This window comes from Tympanuchus pallidicinctus, unplaced genomic scaffold (assembly GCF_026119805.1).
Source record: "Tympanuchus pallidicinctus isolate F22 unplaced genomic scaffold, pur_lepc_1.0 scaffold3, whole genome shotgun sequence".
Taxonomy (NCBI): domain Eukaryota; kingdom Metazoa; phylum Chordata; class Aves; order Galliformes; family Phasianidae; genus Tympanuchus; species Tympanuchus pallidicinctus.
Genome location: NW_026294747.1, coordinates 88,189,789 through 88,207,581, shown reverse-complemented (window position 1 = coordinate 88,207,581; position 17,793 = coordinate 88,189,789). Strand labels below are relative to the sequence as shown.

General features: G+C 37.6%; 1 protein-coding gene across 6 annotated transcripts; it reads left to right on the top strand.

Moving 5' to 3' along the window:
* Positions 1 to 685: 685 nt before the first annotated feature.
* On the top strand, positions 686 to 17,285 carry TMEM196 (transmembrane protein 196). Of its 6 annotated transcripts, none has more exons than XM_052695417.1 (5): positions 686 to 1,019; positions 10,393 to 10,449; positions 12,007 to 12,261; positions 14,082 to 14,155; positions 16,440 to 17,285. In XM_052695417.1, the coding sequence occupies exons 1-5, from the start codon at positions 873 to 875 to the stop codon at positions 16,444 to 16,446; spliced, it is 540 nt and encodes a 179-aa protein (XP_052551377.1). In that variant the 5' UTR covers positions 686 to 872; the 3' UTR covers positions 16,447 to 17,285. The 6 variants fall into 6 exon arrangements, with proteins under 6 accessions (XP_052551377.1, XP_052551376.1, XP_052551375.1 ...); XM_052695416.1 differs by having other exon boundaries at positions 686 to 1,031; XM_052695415.1 differs by having other exon boundaries at positions 686 to 1,037.
* Positions 17,286 to 17,793: the final 508 nt, after the last annotated feature.

Sequence of the window (17,793 nt, the reverse complement as noted above, 5' to 3'; positions counted from 1 at the left end):
CTGAGATAGTTCTGGCCATTGCTGGAGTGACAGGACTGTGTACAGCAGTTGCCTACTTTGGCAGCAGCATTTTGGAAGAGATCTGAGAGTTGCTCAGTGGTAAGACATGATAGACTCCAGTCCTTTTACTCATACAAAGGAAAGATGGACTTCCTCCTGCTTTTTTATAGAAGCCCCTCGGATGAGAGAGGCCTACGTGCACTCCATCCAGGGGGCTCACTTATTGTGCAAGTACTGCGGGACGGAGGACGTGTTCGAACCGGGTGCCGGGGGGAGGACGAGAGGAAGGTGCCGTGGCACCTGGGGCGGGGCTGTCGAAGAGCCTCGCCTGTGCATTGGGTCTAGATTCATACATAAATATAGCTGCTGTGGGCTCGCCACGCTCCTCTCCCTTCCACCCCCAACCCAGGAAGAGAAAGAGGGGGAGAAACTAAAAAAAAATAAAAAAATCTCAGTGAGGTCATTTCAATGTGAGCGCAGGAGGCGATCAGACAAGGTCGACTTTTCCGGAGGAGGCGCAGCCCCTGAGGAGCGTGGTGCTGCATACCGCCGCGCTGCCCGGCCGGCCGCCAGCGGCGCCCTGTCCCCGCCGCCGGCCCGGCACCTTGGAGAGCTCCGCGCCGCCGCCGCCGCCGTACTCGCTACCGGTCGGGCGCTGCGCGGCGCTGCGCGGCTCTACGCGGGGCCCCGCGGCGCCGGGGCCGCCCCGCCGCCTCTCGGCAGCACCCGGCTGTCGCGGATGCTCCGCTCCGCCCCGGCTGCCGGCGAAGAAAGAAAAGTTTGGGGGCGACTTAGGGCCGCGGGAGCGGCGGAGGAGAAGGCGGAGGCGCGGTTTCCCCGGCTGATCGGGAAGGAAGGATGACCGAGGGAGGATGTGCACCAGCAGCCAGATCATCGGGAGCCTCCTGGTGCTCTCCGTGCTGGAGATAGGGTTAGGGGTGTCCAGCGTGGCCGTGGGGGCGGTCAGTTTCAGCCTGGTCCTCACAGAGCATAAACCTCAACTGGGAGACTCTTCTCCGGTATGGAGCGGGGTGTGTGTACGTTAGCCATTTCACTCTCTCTTTAACTCTTTACGGTGATAATCAGACCGTGCGGAGGCACCCCCGACCCCTCCCTTCCCTTCCGCGCGTGCATGCTGCTCCGGGAGCCGCGCCGGGTCCATTTCCGATGTGCATGGGGTATAGTCTGCATTCTGGAGGGGCGCGGGACGGCGGGAGGAGATGTGTCTGTGTCGGGGCATGGGAACATTTCTTTCTCGCTTTTTTCCTTTTTTTTTTCAGATTTATTTTTTCTCCCTATTATTATTATTATTATTATTTTGCTGTAAACAACTGAACTTTCTGTGAACCCATTCTCACACTTGGCAGATACCTCAAGAGCTTCCAGCATTAAGGAGCCTGGGTCATAGCTTGTAATCTTCGAATTAAGAGCTTTGTTTTTTAAAAAGAACAGCCCTGTTCCTTATGGCAAGACTGTCAAAAAGTGCTTTAAAATAATGTCAAGTTGTGAGTTTTGAGCTTCTGGAAGGAAAAGAGAAAGTCGAAATTGGAAGGAAAATGAAAGATGTTCTCATGATTTGGGCACCCTGAGCTTCTCATGAAATGACCACAAATATCAAGCAGCAAGAATGGGTTAATAGTAGAAGCATGTTCATAACAGAGAAGAACCACATCCTTAATAATAAGCATTTCTCACTTCTCAAAAACCTTTCTTAATTCTTCAGTTTGAGATAAACATGCTTCTAGGAAGTGTTTTCCTCCGAATTGTTATGTATCTTTAGGGAGAAAAGAGTAGGTAATATTGAAAATTCATCCTGAACATGAGTGGGCATTTTTGAACTCCAAAAATTGTTTGTCTGTTTGTTTTGCCAGCCTGGATTGAACAACAGTATTTCTAAAAACATTTTTTGCATTGCTTGAGATGAGATGTTAAGTGCAACAAATTCTGGGTTATTCAACAGGGTAACCTCCTGTGATTTATAGATTAATTCTGACAGAGTGCTTCATGTAATATTCTCACTGTCAATACTTATTAATTATAGACAACACTCATAGATATCTATGGCAGTACATAAGCACATAATTCTGCATTACAGAACAGGTAGGTGAGATATGAGAATGAAGACACAGTGATTTAGGACCAGCCAGCAGGTAATGTTATTATCAAAATCAGTTCTAAAAGCAAGGCTTCTGACCATTGTTGATGAAGAAAAAAGATTACTCAAAAATGTGTCTATCTGAGGATCTAAACATAGATAACATCCTGGCTTCTGAGAATTCTGACCAGTCAGTGAGATCAGAATTTTATGCAGTGATTGCATTTTGTGACAATGCAATCACAGCTGATACCATTCCATGACAATGCACATTTCCTGCACAATTGCTTAATTCATTTTTACGGTTTCTGTTATCCCACAGTTTGTAGTAGACACAGACTAACATTCTGTTGTATTAGATATTGTCTCCAAGAACCTTACAAACAAAGAAAGAGACAATTGTAGAATTAAAGGACAAATCAAAATTGATTGGTATAACAGGTGGTTGCATTAGCACATCAGCAGCCTGACTGATTTCAAGCTGTTTGTAGGTAGAGATTTAGAGAGAGGTAATATAGAAAACAATGAAGTGATTTTCCAGGTGATTATAGAAAATTGCCCGTATGTGAATGTGGAGCCATGGAAGGGAAACCAAAGAGATTTGTTTGAATGTGTAACACCTGGGTGAAGGATGCCCACAGTCAGAGACAGTACAGACAGGCATCAATTGTTTGACCATTGTCAGCAGGATGGGTAGACAGGAGGAGGCCACAAAGAAATTGTACAGCAAAAGCAAGTAGTTTATGTTGTGTGTAGTAAAGAAAATAAGAAATCAGCAGTATGTAGATTGGGATTACACATCATAAAGGCTTACTTACTTTGCATTGAGCTAGAGACCTTTGTCTAAATTGTCACATGGTTGCATCCTCTTTGTATCACTCAAGTGGTTCAAATGGCTGTAAGGATGTGTCCTGACTAGAGACTGGCAGTTGAGATGGGACAAGAACAGAGCCAGAGACCTACTGCTCTGCAGGGATGCTTAGGTCTAAGTCAAAAGAACTGGAGAAAGGTTTGTTTACACGATCCCCAGAACTGTGATGCTGCAGAAATGGCATAACTCACCTTTCTATTCACTTACACTGAACACATGTTGGCTGTATAAAGAATATGTCTTGCATGAAGTATGTAATTATTTTTTATTTTTATTTTTTTCTGATTAACATTCTTGAATCAGGGTTTTCCTTGGAGAAACGAACAATGAAAAAAAAAAAGAAAGTGACATCAGTGGAAAAACTGACATTTGATATGTTAGGATTCAAACCAACACTCGAGTTAAGTGGAACAGTGTCCTGTAGTAATTTACCTGAAAATATACTTAAAACTTTTGACCCTGTTCTGCTTTTTACTGATGTGGGTGGAACTCAGCAGAGGCCCAAGTTCATAACAAAACAGATGAAGATAGCATCACCATGGAAACCTTAGCCTGCATTCCTAAAATTTGGGAATCTTAAAATCATACACATTCTGTGTTATACTTGCCTCCCTCTGATGTCTTTTATTTGACATACATTAGCTTTTTTCTTAAAGAGTAGTTATTTTTGTTCATCATCTTCATTCAGCCAGATAATTTACTAACACACCTTACTTTAAACACGTGAATCTCACCCATGAGATTAGATACAAGTGAAGTTAAGCTTAGGCTCAAGTGCTCTGATCATTGCATGCTCTGCATTATTTATGAGGAAGCCTGAGAAAATGGAGTAGACAATAATGAAGAAATGGAAAGCCTAGAGAATGTCTACATAAAAAATGCATGGAAATGGGAAAATAGATTCTAAATTTGTTGTTCTCATTTAAGTTGAGTGGATTAAGATGCTAAGAGTTGTTTAAAAAGAAGCCAAAATAAAACAGCTGTAGCAAATTCTCCAGAGCACGTGTAGATGAATATCTAATTTCTTTTACATTATATGCAATCTGTTCTTTTGAAAATTGGCCATGGTTGCTAAATTTGGTCGGTGGCTCTGCATGCAGCAGGGGGGTTGGAGATTGATGATCCCTGAGGTACCTTCCAACCCAAGCAATTCTATGATTCTATGATAAATTACCAAAATAACATACAGTCCAAAGTCTCTTAAGATGTTCTTGATTTCTGGATGTTCTTTCTGGTGTTTTTTTTGTTTGTTTGTTTTTAATGATTGCCTTGATATAATCTACTCCACAAGCCTCCCAAATTTCTGTAACTAGAGATTGAGGCACAGTTCTGAAATCTACCATTCCAATTCAGTTATGTGGTGTACCATAGAAACGATCCATCCAAGGGGCATGCTGAGCCACTACCACTAACACAGCAAGAATGACAGCAGCCATTGCAAAGACTTTTGTACTAAGTAAATAAATAAATAGAAGAAGAAGAAAAAAAGATAATATTTCAAAACGTATTCATATATATTTTTTAAATGGTCCTATACTCGCCCATTTATACTTGGAACATAGTAGTTGCATCACTGTCACTATTTATATACTCACATATACATATATGGCTCTAATTCTCTTTTATTCTTCAATGATGAACAAATTTTTGCTACAGACAAGACTCTTCCTGAGAAAGAAAGAGACAAAAGCCACATCTTCAGCCAAATGTGCCATCTATATTCACTTACAAGAGAGAAACTTGATGTTTCACTTCTGGTTACGCTCCTCAGAGAGACAGCTTCTTCACTTACAGAGATAAATCCTAAATGCATTTAATCAATATGCAATCTCTGGATGTTTATCTGTAGCACCAGATATTCCCATAATTCTTGATTGTAGCACTGTAGAATTCTCCATCCATTAAAAATGTGCATTTACAGTTTAGCTATAGAAATTTGCTCCAAATTGGCACTTAAAGCACTTTTTTTTTTTTTTTAAATCCAGGATTTGAAGGAAAAGAGAAAGGTTCAATCAGTAGGAAACTTTCCCAGAGCAGGAGTATCACTTTGGACTATTAAATAATGTTGGTGGTCTAAAATTTTAAAACATTCATTTTTGCATTTAGCTCTTACTGTTGCCAAGTTTCTTTTGGAAAAGAACATCTAGTAATTTTTTTTTTATTTGTTTTTAAAGAACACAGAAAAATCACACTATTGTTTATCATGCAGACCAAATGCAGCTGTGATCCTACTGTATTTCAACATATGTACTGAATTTTCATCAAATTGACCCTATTTCTGGCTGGCTCCTTATCCTGATGAAATGAATTGGAGCACTGTCAGTGAACTTAGTGGAACTGGAGAGACTTCTGTATCTGTAGATAAGAGAGGGTGTACCAAGTGTAGAAGCTTCTTGCCTTGCATGGAAGCAGTACAATTCACTCCAGCTGAGGAGTCTTTCAGCAGATTTTCTTTATCATTCAGACCTCCCAGAAGCACACACCAATCTGCAAGATGATCTGTTCACACAAACTTCTACTGCCTGGCTTGTATTTAGGAGTATCTGAATGCTGAATATAGATTGACTTAAGTATAAGCTGAAATCTTTTGCTATTAACCTGCAGGGAATAATTCTTAATTTATTAGTTGCTGAGAAAAAAGCAGTCATACTCTAAGTGTTTGATAGAAAACAACGTAATTAAAAATCATTTAATATCTGTTACTCCAAAGTAAGCTCTGAACAAGTAATTAAGTATTCTTTTGTGCCGAGAAGTTTTTCCAGACAGCGAGATATTTTGTGAATCACTGATGGCAGGAAGACATTCAGCTTCAGAGACTCAATTCTAAATTTCCCTGAGTTCTTCTAAAAAACATTTCCCAATTTTAAACCATCTCTGAAGTCCTAAAACCAGATGAAAGGAAACACTAATCCAACACAGATTTGAAATAATTTCCTCTATTTCATCAGATACATATGGATGACCAAAAATGCCAGAGGGCTCTCCACTCGGTGGATGTAGTCTGTGCTTCTTTGTCACGAGCAATAACTGGTGATCAAGCAGTCCTTATGTTCAACAGGTTTTCTTGACTCTTTTCTTTATCTCTCCAGAAAGTTTCCATGGACGGTTTATTTTCCTAGAGGAATTTTATTCACCACTACTTTTGCCTCCTCCTCCAATGAAGTTCAACATGAAGTGTACAAGCAGTTCATTTTCTTCTGCATGATGGAAGTCATCAAATCTTTTGCTTTCCGCAAATGTAACTGAAACTGAATCTTTTTTTTTTCCAGAATGCAAGTAAGAAAAGCTTCTTTTTCCAGGGAAAAGTGAATGAGGCCAAGTCTTTTGTTTCAGAGAATATGAAATAGGGATTGATCCAAGTCACAAAACTTGAATCTAAATTAAGATTTCAGCCTCCTTACCAAAATTTCTGGGTGTTTGGATATGAGCTTCTGTTTCAAGCCCAATTTAATATAAAATATATTAAAGCAAGCTTAAAATATACATTATCCTTCTCTGGGTGGTCTTTGTTTCTTTATTCTAAGTTTCAACAGGCCAAAAGAGAGATTTTAAAATATGCATATTAAATAGAAGCAGGCGCAGCTGTAAGGTGAGTGGTAAAGTCTCCACAGGCACATAGACCGTGCATCACCTTGCAATCACACCTGTGCTAACAGGAGGACTCTGACTTTGCTAGGTTCCTAGAAAATTTTCATTGGAAGTGGGAGTGAAGCTCTCACAGTCTACTGAGATTCAAAAGGAGTCTAAGAAGCTTTTATGTTTTGTGATATCTTTCCCTGAATTTTTTACCAATCATCCAAGGGAGATTCTGCTTTTATCTGTTATACATTCAGTCCCTGCCTCCTTCTGATAATCTTAACCTGAAATATCATGTATTTTGGCAGGTATGACTAAATCTGCAAGCAAAAGTAACCCCAGAAATAATGGGAATTGCTTGCAAATAGTGAAATATGTCATTTTTTTAAAGTGAGGTTTTGATCTTTTCTCTTATGAATTTTCTGATGAATTATAATCACAAAATAAAATTTAAAACAAGGTACAACTGTGAAACATGCTTCAACATTTCTCTCTAGTTTCCAAGGCATCCTGGAGGGTTTATTCATTTGGCTTATCCTTTATGAAATGTTTTAGGCTTATTTGCAGTATGAGTTAACACTTGAACAATTGATCAGTCTTTATAAGGAGCTTATCTTCGATGACATATTTCTTTTCCACTCCTGATTTACTGTATTTTAACACAAGTCTGTTTGCCTTAACTTACTTCAGGTTTGACATAGTTAGAAAATGTAACTACTTTAAAGAGTCCAAGAGGTTGGTAAATTGCCTGAATATAATCAATACTCATGTAGAAGGGAGCAATTCCTCAATATGACAGTATTAGTTAGGCATGCATAAACCACAGTCAACAGTTACAAGTCAAGTTTAAATGCTATGGTACCAACCTGAAGGTGAAATATTTCAAGATTATCAGGAATAGATAGGGAGTGGCAATACAGCAGAGCTCCTGATGGCTGTATTCCAGCTGGCAGTATTATAAAAGAGAAGAACTCAAAACTAAAAGATAAACCAGAACAAACACAGGAAATTCCTTTTGAGACTGATGTGTACTCAGTATTTTTGTGGTAGAAAGAGTCAGAATAGTTTTTCCCATCTACTTTTCACTAGTGCTGACTATAGCTCTGGGACCTCAAAAATGTTACAGAAAATTACTATAGCACCAAGAAGAAAATTCCAGAGCTGTTAGTTGGTCTGTCAAAAAGAAATTATCACAGTCAATCACAAAATATTGTCTGACTTCCTAACTTTTCTAAAGGTCTTTGTACTGAGAAGCCTGGCTAAGGCAACTCTGAGCAGTGCTCTTGTGCTCCATGTGTCACTAATTTTCTTTCTTTCAAGCAACATTCCATTTTTTTCCTAGTAGATCAGAATTCTCTACAGCCTCCAAAGAGAGGGATAAGCATTTTCAAAGCTTTGCATGAGGTTTAATTGCCTGATGTAGTTCAAATTCATCCATTGTTTTTAATAGAAAAAAGAACTACTTTTATAAATAAATAATCATATTGTTTTTTGAACAAAACTTTTCTCTGGGAATTATAGAATCATAGAATTAATGATTGGAAAAGATCATTAAGATTTTCTAGCTCAACTGTCAACTCATGTCCACAAAGCCACCTCCCACAATGCCACATCCACATGTTTCTTGAAAACCTCCAGGGATAGCGACTTCCTTGGGCAGTCCGTTTCCATGTCTCACCACTATTATCTAAAAAAAAATAATACAAAACCACAAAATAACAATAGATAATAGTTATCTTTTGCTACTCCCCAAATGTTTTTAATCAATGGTTTTTAGTATGTTCATGCTCACTAGTTCATTCAGTTTTACAACTTGCTTGTCTTGTAATCATATGAATTCTAAAATTTAGGCATGGCTTTTATAGGCTTACAGAGAAGAATATTAGAGAACCAGGGATAACCAATTCCCTTGAGTTCTCTGCTGAGTTATCATAGAATCACAAGGTTGGAAAGGACCTGTAAGATCATCTAGTCCAACCGTTCTTTCAATGCAGAACATCTTATTTCTTATATTGTTGCATTTCTTATTTATATTTTTTTTTCTTGTGTATATATAGTAGCTGTACAGAGAAAGAAAGTGCATACAGAAACTAGAGACTGACACAGTAAAACCTTACTCCAGGTAGTCCCTTCAAATACTTCAATATCTATGGAATAACATAATCACTCATTTTTTTGGACACCAGCATCTTATACCTTGCTGGTCACCTTTTTCAATATTCTTTGGATTTCAACAGGGAAATATTCTAGGTAATATAAGTATGCAGTACTGCTTAAAGGTGATTTGGAGTGAATTGGGAGTGAAATTTTAAAACTTTACAGAAAGCTCGAGTAAAAACTTACAAAGCAGGTGTGCTAGTTAAGAGCTCTTTTGCCTGTGGGAAAATGACAGTTGTTCATATTAGTTTTTTGTTGCTGTTGTTTTTATTATTATTATTCCAGCCTTAGCAGCAATTATCAGCTGTGTGTGTCCTGAGCCACCCAGTGCCATGGTGTACATGACCCAGCCTTCTCTATGACCAGATTGGTTCTATGTCCATATGCCATACATCCCATTCATAGCAGACCGTTAAATAACACGCAGCATTTAAATATATTAACTGTGGGAAACCAAGTAAACTCAGAGTAAAAATACATCTCAAGGCTTACCTACCTACCTACATGCATGAACAACTTAATTTGAAAGTGAGATAAACTGTATATTAAAGCAGATCCTCAACTGAGAATTGAGATACTGCAAAATTTTGAAAGCTAAATAAAATATATATGCTATATATATATATACATATATATGCTGTATATAAACAATTTTTATTTATTTTTTTAACTGCTTATGCAATAGCCAGGCCTGTTCAGACAAGGTCAACTGAAGCTTTTTTGCTAGAAATACAACCTCAGAGTAAAAAGGATTTGGAAAAATCCAATCTTAAAACTACAAAACTACTTCTGGTAAAGACATAGGGTTAGTTTTATTGAAAATAAGTAGTATGGACTTCTTAACCATGGAATTTATGAGGTATCGAAGCAATCTTTTGACAGAATTACAAACACCTAGAGAAGTTCTTGCTTTCATGCAATTAGTGGTGTTTCTGCCTTGACTATGCCTTCAGGGACTATTCTGAAACTTTTCTACAGGAGGAGAAAGAGACATTAGAGAATGTTACTGGTCTTCGGCAGAGGTCATTAAAAAACATTAAAATTTATTCATAACGATCAGCTGGTGTGGGAGTATCTTTGGTTTTGTTAATCAAATTTTGCCTAATGCTTGATGTTGTAACTGTCAGATCTGTTTGTAAAAGGGAAATGCATGAAAAAGAACAGATACCTTCATGCTATTTCCCACAGCAAGGACTATCTAAAATGTGAAACAATTTCTACAGCACATTCATTGTAACCACATCAACAGATGTCCTCAGTGTTTACATTTGCACCTGCCAAGTTGACTGACCTGTACTCTTGTCCAGAGTTCCACTGTCTTGAGGACAAGAATCCATACACGATCCCTCAGTAGTTCACACCTCAGGATTAGGGCATTAGGTAGATTTGAAAGTAGATGAAGTAGGATTTGGATCAGCAATCACTACCTTATGAAGCTTTTTTTTATTTTCTATTTTTATATTTTTATGTTCATCCTCAATCTGCCTTCTCAATCTAGTTTCTGCTTGGATAAGTGTGTTTAAAGCTGAGATATATCTTCCTGAAATACAAGGTTTGTAATGAAAATGCTGACAACTATGATCATTGCCTAACCTACTGTTGTGGTCACCACTATAGCAACACAGAAAGATTTAAATTTGAGACCTTAATGATGAAATAATTGTGTTGGTTTTTTTCTTTTTTTTCTTTTCAGTTTCTGCTTTGTGGCATATGTGGAATATTGTGTGCCAAAAAAAAATCCGGACTTATCGTAAGTTTTTCCAGTACATATATAATACACAAGTATTTGAAAGTCATACTTATGTAACTTGAACTTTCTACTTGAGATTTACTGTTTCCAAGTGTTTCAGGTAAAAAATCAGTAAACATTGCAAGGCAGCAGTCCAAGGAAAGCAATCAGTACCTTGGGTTCATCAAGCAATACAAAGCAGTTCTGAAATGGCATATTTATGTCATGCCTATTTAAGCTATACATCCCTAATTCTCCCTGTGTGGATGGAAAAATTCTTGACAGAAATCTATGACAGATCAAGAAAGAGGATTGAACATTGGACTGAATTATTGAATTTTCATTCCTTCTTTGGTAAAGATTGAAACAGGACTTTTGTCACTGCACACCTTTTGTCTTTATGTTAAAGACCCAACCCTATTATAAGTGATAATGTCTGGCTTTAATTCTCAGTCAGTTTTGATGTCCTGCTGGGCACACGTGGAAGTCTTGTAAAACAAGTGTGTGAAGGGAATCAATCTCTCTCTTACTATTTTTGAATACCAATGAATTACTCCAAAGTCTGTTCCAATTACAGTGTCATTTTTTTAAAACATGTTGACCACACTCATTTCCCCAAGGCTGTCTGTTCTGGTGGTCGCAAGCAGTAGTCACTTCCTAGTGGACTGCATAATAGAGTCTGATTGTTACCTCCCTGACAAAATTCTCATCTCAGTTGAGCACAGAAATAGTTTGCAAAGCTCCATTAAACTGTTTATTTAATATTAAGTAAGTAGGCATATAAAATCATACTGAGACATATCAAAGGCCCATCTAGATCAACATCTGGGGACGTGAATAAGGCAATCATTTAGCAACAGGCCCATAATAAGGTCGTTTGACCTCAAGTTATTTGTGGCTGAAAGAATCCTGAACCAGATATGGCATCTTTGTGATTATAGTAATGAGGTCTTTAAATATGTTTCCATAATTGCAGCCTGTTTCACTTCCCAAAAGCGTTTTAACCACATTAAAAAAAAAAATAAATAAATGTAGTCCACTCTGTACTTCAGTAGAGATGCCTAAATTTTTAAATTTCTGTTGTTTCCTCGTCCAGCACAGTCACATTAAACACATCTGGTGCCCCCACAAAAAAACTGTAGAATGTCTGCAAGTTGGTGTTAGACTGAACAAATTAGAATCAAAGAGGCACAGACAGTTGTTATACAAACAAGAGAGAATTGCACAAATACATGAGGCATTCACTTGTGAATGAGAAACTGCACAATAGAGAATTATGATGTATTCTGTTACATTCCTGCCCTGAATGAAAGACTGGAAATCAGAAGATTTGTATCCTAGTAGTCATTTCATTTATTTTTTTAGCATGGGCAACTTAGTCTACCAAACTTTACCTTATATGCAATATCAGTCTTAACTGTTGTACATAATAGTACTGTACTCCCTTGGAGTTCTGTGGGAGTTATGGGAGTTACAAACTGAATCTTAGTGAGAGTCCTAGCCGGTCTCATTTCTTATATGAATGAACCTGTCTCTGAGAAATGTTACTGTGACATAACCTCTCGTCTTTCCTGACAGATGATACTTTTTTCTGCCTGTTGCATCTGTGGACTAATCGGAGGAATTTTAAATTTTCAATTTCTTCGTGCTCTCACAAAGAAGTCGTCTGCTCTCTATTCTTTGCATCTTGCCTCCATGTCTCTTGCATGCATTGGAATTGGTGGTTGCACCCTTTCTTCATGGCTCACTTGTCGGCTAGCCAGCTATGAACAAAGGCGAATGTTCTCAGAAAGAGAACATTCATTGCATCACTCCCATGAAATGGCAGAAAAAGTGAGTTGTGTGTTTTTCTTTATTTGTTCTGCTTCCCTTAAAAAACTACTATATGTGTTAATGTATATAATTGGCAATAAGTGTATTCAATTTTTAGTTTTATATGAGAGAGAAATGAAACACTGCCATTCTGTGTATGCTTTATTACGTTGCATTATATGGAGCTATTTTTAGGTACTGTATATTTGCAGTACATCCATTTCAATGAAGTACATCCATTTTCAACACAATTCCATTGTATAGCTATCTAGGGGCTCAGCTGCTAAATATAGCACATCATAAATAATTGGAAGCCTTATTAATATGGATTATCATGTACTGTACTGTGAAAAAGCACGGAACGCTTTCTGTAACCACATCATTGCATGCTTCCAGGTTTAATAAATTTCTTCCTCTCCCAAGTACTCAGCTTATAATGTAGGTCATTTAAACACAAAAGCCGTATCTCACAAACCTAGAAGACTAAAACTAAGCACCTAAGGGCATATTTAGACACCTAAATCAAACTGGTCTGATTTGCGGTGGCACCAAGTGTTTATTGCATTTCTCTGCTCAAAGGAAGCTTACCACAGTGTAAAGTTGAGTATAAAAGGACAAAAATAAATAAATTTAATGTAATTCTTGAAATAAGCAATTAAAATTAGGGATCTGATTCATTTTCAAGAAGTAAGATGTTTACTGACATCCTCTTCTTCATGTTTTAGGTTAGTACTGAATGACTTTCATTTGAGAAATGACTAGAGAAATGAACAGCAGTCATGTGGACTGCCTATCTAAGCTGCCACATGCCAGTTCACATTACAGCTACGTTCAACTACTGAGATCTCTGAATACTAGTGCGAGGATTAATTCATTCAGAGCTTAGAATGTTCTCAGATCCCCTGATCACAATATAGCAACTAATTGTTCATTAAGTAAACATTACTTGTCACTGTTAAATTTTTTATTTTTTTATCTGCAATGAAAATCCAAGCAGAAATTCAGATTAATTCACCTTAAAAAATGTTTGAAACAAATTTTTAAAATTATTTATTATAGGCTACAGCAGCAACATAAAACAAGACAACATAAAATCTAGGGAAGAAATATGTTTCTCCTTCTCATTTTAAAATGAAGCGTAATTCTGATAAGCTAAATAGGCAAATATTATCATGGTCTTGCAGACAGTAGGCTAGATCCTGCCTTTCAAGGAAGCTCTTACCTCATTAAGGACAAAGATGGAGCCCATCTGAGACAAAAAGAGAAAGGTATAGACAAAAGAAATGTCTTGGCAAAATGTCTTTCAGAAAGCAAGCAACTGCTAACCCTATCTATTTGGGCTGGAGGTGACTACGTATAGCAGTAGTTCTCTGCCCCATTTGCTTGCCTGTTGATCTACTGAGGTTTTAGACAAGTAGCTGTGAGGACTGCCAGATGCCCACTTACCTTGGATGAAGGACCATGATGCATGAGCAGAGCAACTTTTTTGCACATGCTCAGTGAATGTGAAATGAGCTCCACCAGTGGTGGACTCGCTGCATGTGTGTAGAATCAAGTATGCATGTATAGTTGATGTAATCTGGGACTTCTCAGACCTACAGACTGCAGACTGCCTGCTGCTGGCAGGTCTGAGTACATTAGCTCAAGGCATGCTCTTAGAAAAGAATGAAAACAACTTAAAAAGTCATACTAAATTAGGCTTTAATTTAAAAAACAGTTTTAGTGTTTTATATATAAAACTTTTTTGTATATTTATACTGATATACAGTAATGTGGACATGTACTGCATGTGTATTTTTGTTTGTGCTATATTTATTGTATAATTGTTATATTTATATTAGAGATTGAGGGGTATTGAAATAACCGACCTGCCCAGCTGCCCGGTGATTCCCCCGACACCAGAGTTACCTCCAAGGTACGCTGACCACTAGGGAGCTACCACGTTGTTATGTCACCTCAGGAAGTGACTTCTCTAAGAGGAAGTCACAGTTTTAGCTAATCAAAGTTGGCTGATGCTGTGATGTCACTCTGGGTCAGGAATGGTGCTTCCAAGTGGTGACATAATTCTACGTGGTGAATGCTACAATCTGGAAGTAAGTTGAGTATTTAAAATATTCACCCTAGTTACAGACATCCAAATGCTCTTATTTGGATGCTGCCACCATTGATTCACTTTGCTTCTAATTTGTGTGCTCCTTCATTTCTTAAATTCAGCAACATCTTTTAATTTATTAGTACTTTTATTTTTGAGGATAGAAATATTGGGGAAAATAAATGGTTCTGAATTTTTTCTGAAGTTCTGCTGATATCTGAATAGCTAATGTCTACAAAGAATTCAAGTGGTAAAACTGACAAAAGGAAACATACATTTTGCCACTCACTCTTGGGTAGCCTTCTGACAGAGAATTACTTTTTACTTGTGGCTGATAGTTAATATTAAATGACACTGGTGTTTGCTTACTTTCCCAGCTGACCAATAACTTCAGTTTATAACAGACAAAGGTTTCAGGCACCTACAAGCTGACAGCTGTACTGCCTTGTTTCTGAGCAGGTAGCCTCAAGACAGGAATCTAGAAAACAATGTTTTCTAGATGTTTCCAGTTTTTAAGGAGAAGAAGGTACCATATAAAAATACCTAGCATCAGTATCCCAACTGAGATCTGGGTGATAGAAAATGCTCATAATTTGGAAAGTTTATACGCCTTCTCTTATTTGAATCTTAAAACTATTGATTGCCTTGTTCATTTGGTTTCATGGCCCTAAGTTTACTATGTAGAGAATAGTATGTCTCTTCTTTCAGAAAACATAAAGGGAACAATTATGCTTTGTAATCTATTTTAAATTGTAGTTTTATGTGAAACTTTGAGTTCTGGCCTGTGCTTCCCATACTATATATAAATGCAATAAGTGGATTAAAAGGAGAAAAAGAAAGGGGCCAATTGGGAATAAAAACCAGGCCCCATAATTGCATTATCTTTACCAAATTTACCAGCTACTGTACAATAGAATCAGGGATTTTCCTCCTATCTTTCCCCTTTTCTTTTTTTAGCCCAGTGATTCTTGCTTTATTTTCTTGACAGAAACTTCCATAGGAAGGGCAAAAAATACAACTATTTTCTTCAACATTTCCTCCAACTATACCTAAGAAGTATAAGAGGTGAATTTCAATATTTCCATGCAGAGAAAAGCTACTGGTTCTCAAGCAAATATTTTAAAACCAACATAACAGTGGTACCTCTACCTTACCTGTCTAAGTTTAAAAAGAATAGCCCAAACTGTATATTTATATGTACTCATTTGCACTGTTGGATGTTCTCTGGGATCTGTCACTGGATGTAAGCAACAGGTCAATTTATTTCCGCATCCTAATTCAATTTGTTGTGAAACAGGCTTAGGACTGCTCAAAATCAGGCATTTCTGGGCATAAATTCCACGAAGATTAGCAGCCTTGAAGGTTAGAGAAGTGCTTAATGAATATAGTCATCTGAGGGTTTAGACAGCTGCTAAGTAGGTATGGTTTGAACCACAGTTTGAAAGTTAGAAAATCTAACTCCAAACAAATCCTGGCTTAGGTGCCTTAGGATTCTGTCTCATGAGCAGGTCACCTTTCTTTGGGATGACTCAACTGCCACTTGAAGAGCAACTGCTGAATTGCTAAAATTGTAGCCTGGCAAATTAAGCGAAAACCAAAATCAGTCCTATCCCAAGACAAGTTGTCTTCTCCCAGGCATCAATGCCCTTTGGGTCTTCTTTGGATATAGATTTACATGACACAATGTCTATCCCAGCTGGTATCAAAAGGTATCTGTTTGCAGTATGTCAGCACAGGAAAAAGGTTTGAATGAAAACTTGATTACTGTTTTGTTCCTTTGTAGATCACTGCACAAGTTTGAGTTGATGCACTTTCAAAGGACAATGTCACAAAACTTGCAGGGATGCCATCAGTGCATTATACACGGTCTGAGAGTAATGTACAACTCAATCAGTATCAACAAGTCAAGAAGCTTTCCAATGTATTTAATTTACATATGAAGATTATTTTTCCTTTAAAGTAAAATTTACAAAGCTAAATAAAAAATGTAGTTTTTCAGAATGTTTGGCATTCAGAATTGCAGTATTTATTCCAACCTTAGCGAACTAAATTCCAAACACTGTGAGCTAATTGTAATTTGTATCAATCTCTTCTTTTCTTGTTGCAGGAAATGACAGACAACCTAAGCAATGGTGGCCCACATCTCATTTATAATGGAAGCGTATACTAAGAGATTTTTTAAAGTTCCGTGGAATGAAATGGTTTTAGAATTTTCTTCAGGAAAATAAAAATGACTTCCAGAAATTGAGAAAATGGAATTATCTTAGCTTTTATGGCTCAAGTGTCACAACTGCAGAACAGCACAGTTACATTTCCCTTTTAGAAACATATTCAAAATTTATCTCCTAAACATTTTGCGGATATACAGTATTTATTCACTTCCTGGATACTCTTTGTCTGAAAAACTGTTCAGAATTGTGATAGTATTTGAAATAGACTTCTCAAGACTCTTCTTATGAAGACTCAAAAACCAGAAAAAAATAACGTAACTATACCACACCTAACCCAACCACACGATTCCTGAAGAGAATGGAAAAGGGCAGAGGAAGGATGGCTCTGGAGAACTTTTTTTGTCCTCTGCAGTCAGCAGCATCTGGTGTAATATGGTGGCTTCAGATCATGTGGCATGGTACCAGCAACACATCTGCACAAGCCTCCTTTTCACACTGCAAATGCATCCAGCCTGTTTGCCCAGTAGATTGTATCAAAAAGAGAGTGCGAATTACTCTTCCAAAATGCTCCCATTTCACATGCAGAGTGTAAATGAACAGTGTGCTGAAAACAACGCCAATGTCTTTGTTTTGAAAGACAGAATGCTCTAAGAATGCCATAAATCAAAACCTCAACAATGCCTTGTTGTAAAGAAATTGTAAATATTTCCAATTTGTGAATGAAGTATATTTCTTAATTTGTTCATAAAAGATGACAAATAAAATGAAATCCAAAACATTTATTTTTGAGAGTTTTTTTCTTGCTAGAATGGTCAGCAAGGCCTTACCATCAGGCTTGCAGTACTGCACAACTCATTGGAAGGTTCTTAAAGAAACAAAGCAAGCTCAAAAAAAGGACAAAAACAAATGTTAAAGCAAGGTATTACTACAGGCAGGACATACTGGCATTTCTGAGCACCTATTAACCAACTTAGGAGTCTGTTAAAGCAATGAATATGTTAAAGCAGCAACTTTAACTGACCTCAAACTCTACTGTGAGACCTACTTACAGTCACAAAAAAAAAAAAAAAAAAAAAAAAAAAAAAAAAGGAAGATGCCATCAGTAAAAGAATATATGCAGCATAATATACATATAAAGTATTCTTGTAAAATCATTTGTAAGTTACACAGTGCTGTAAAGCCCAGCACTTAGGCATATATTTGAGATGCAACCATTAATGCTGACTGGCAACATCTGATGTACCTAGGCAAGTGTGAAAGAATTTTACCTCCCACCAATCTATGTATTCA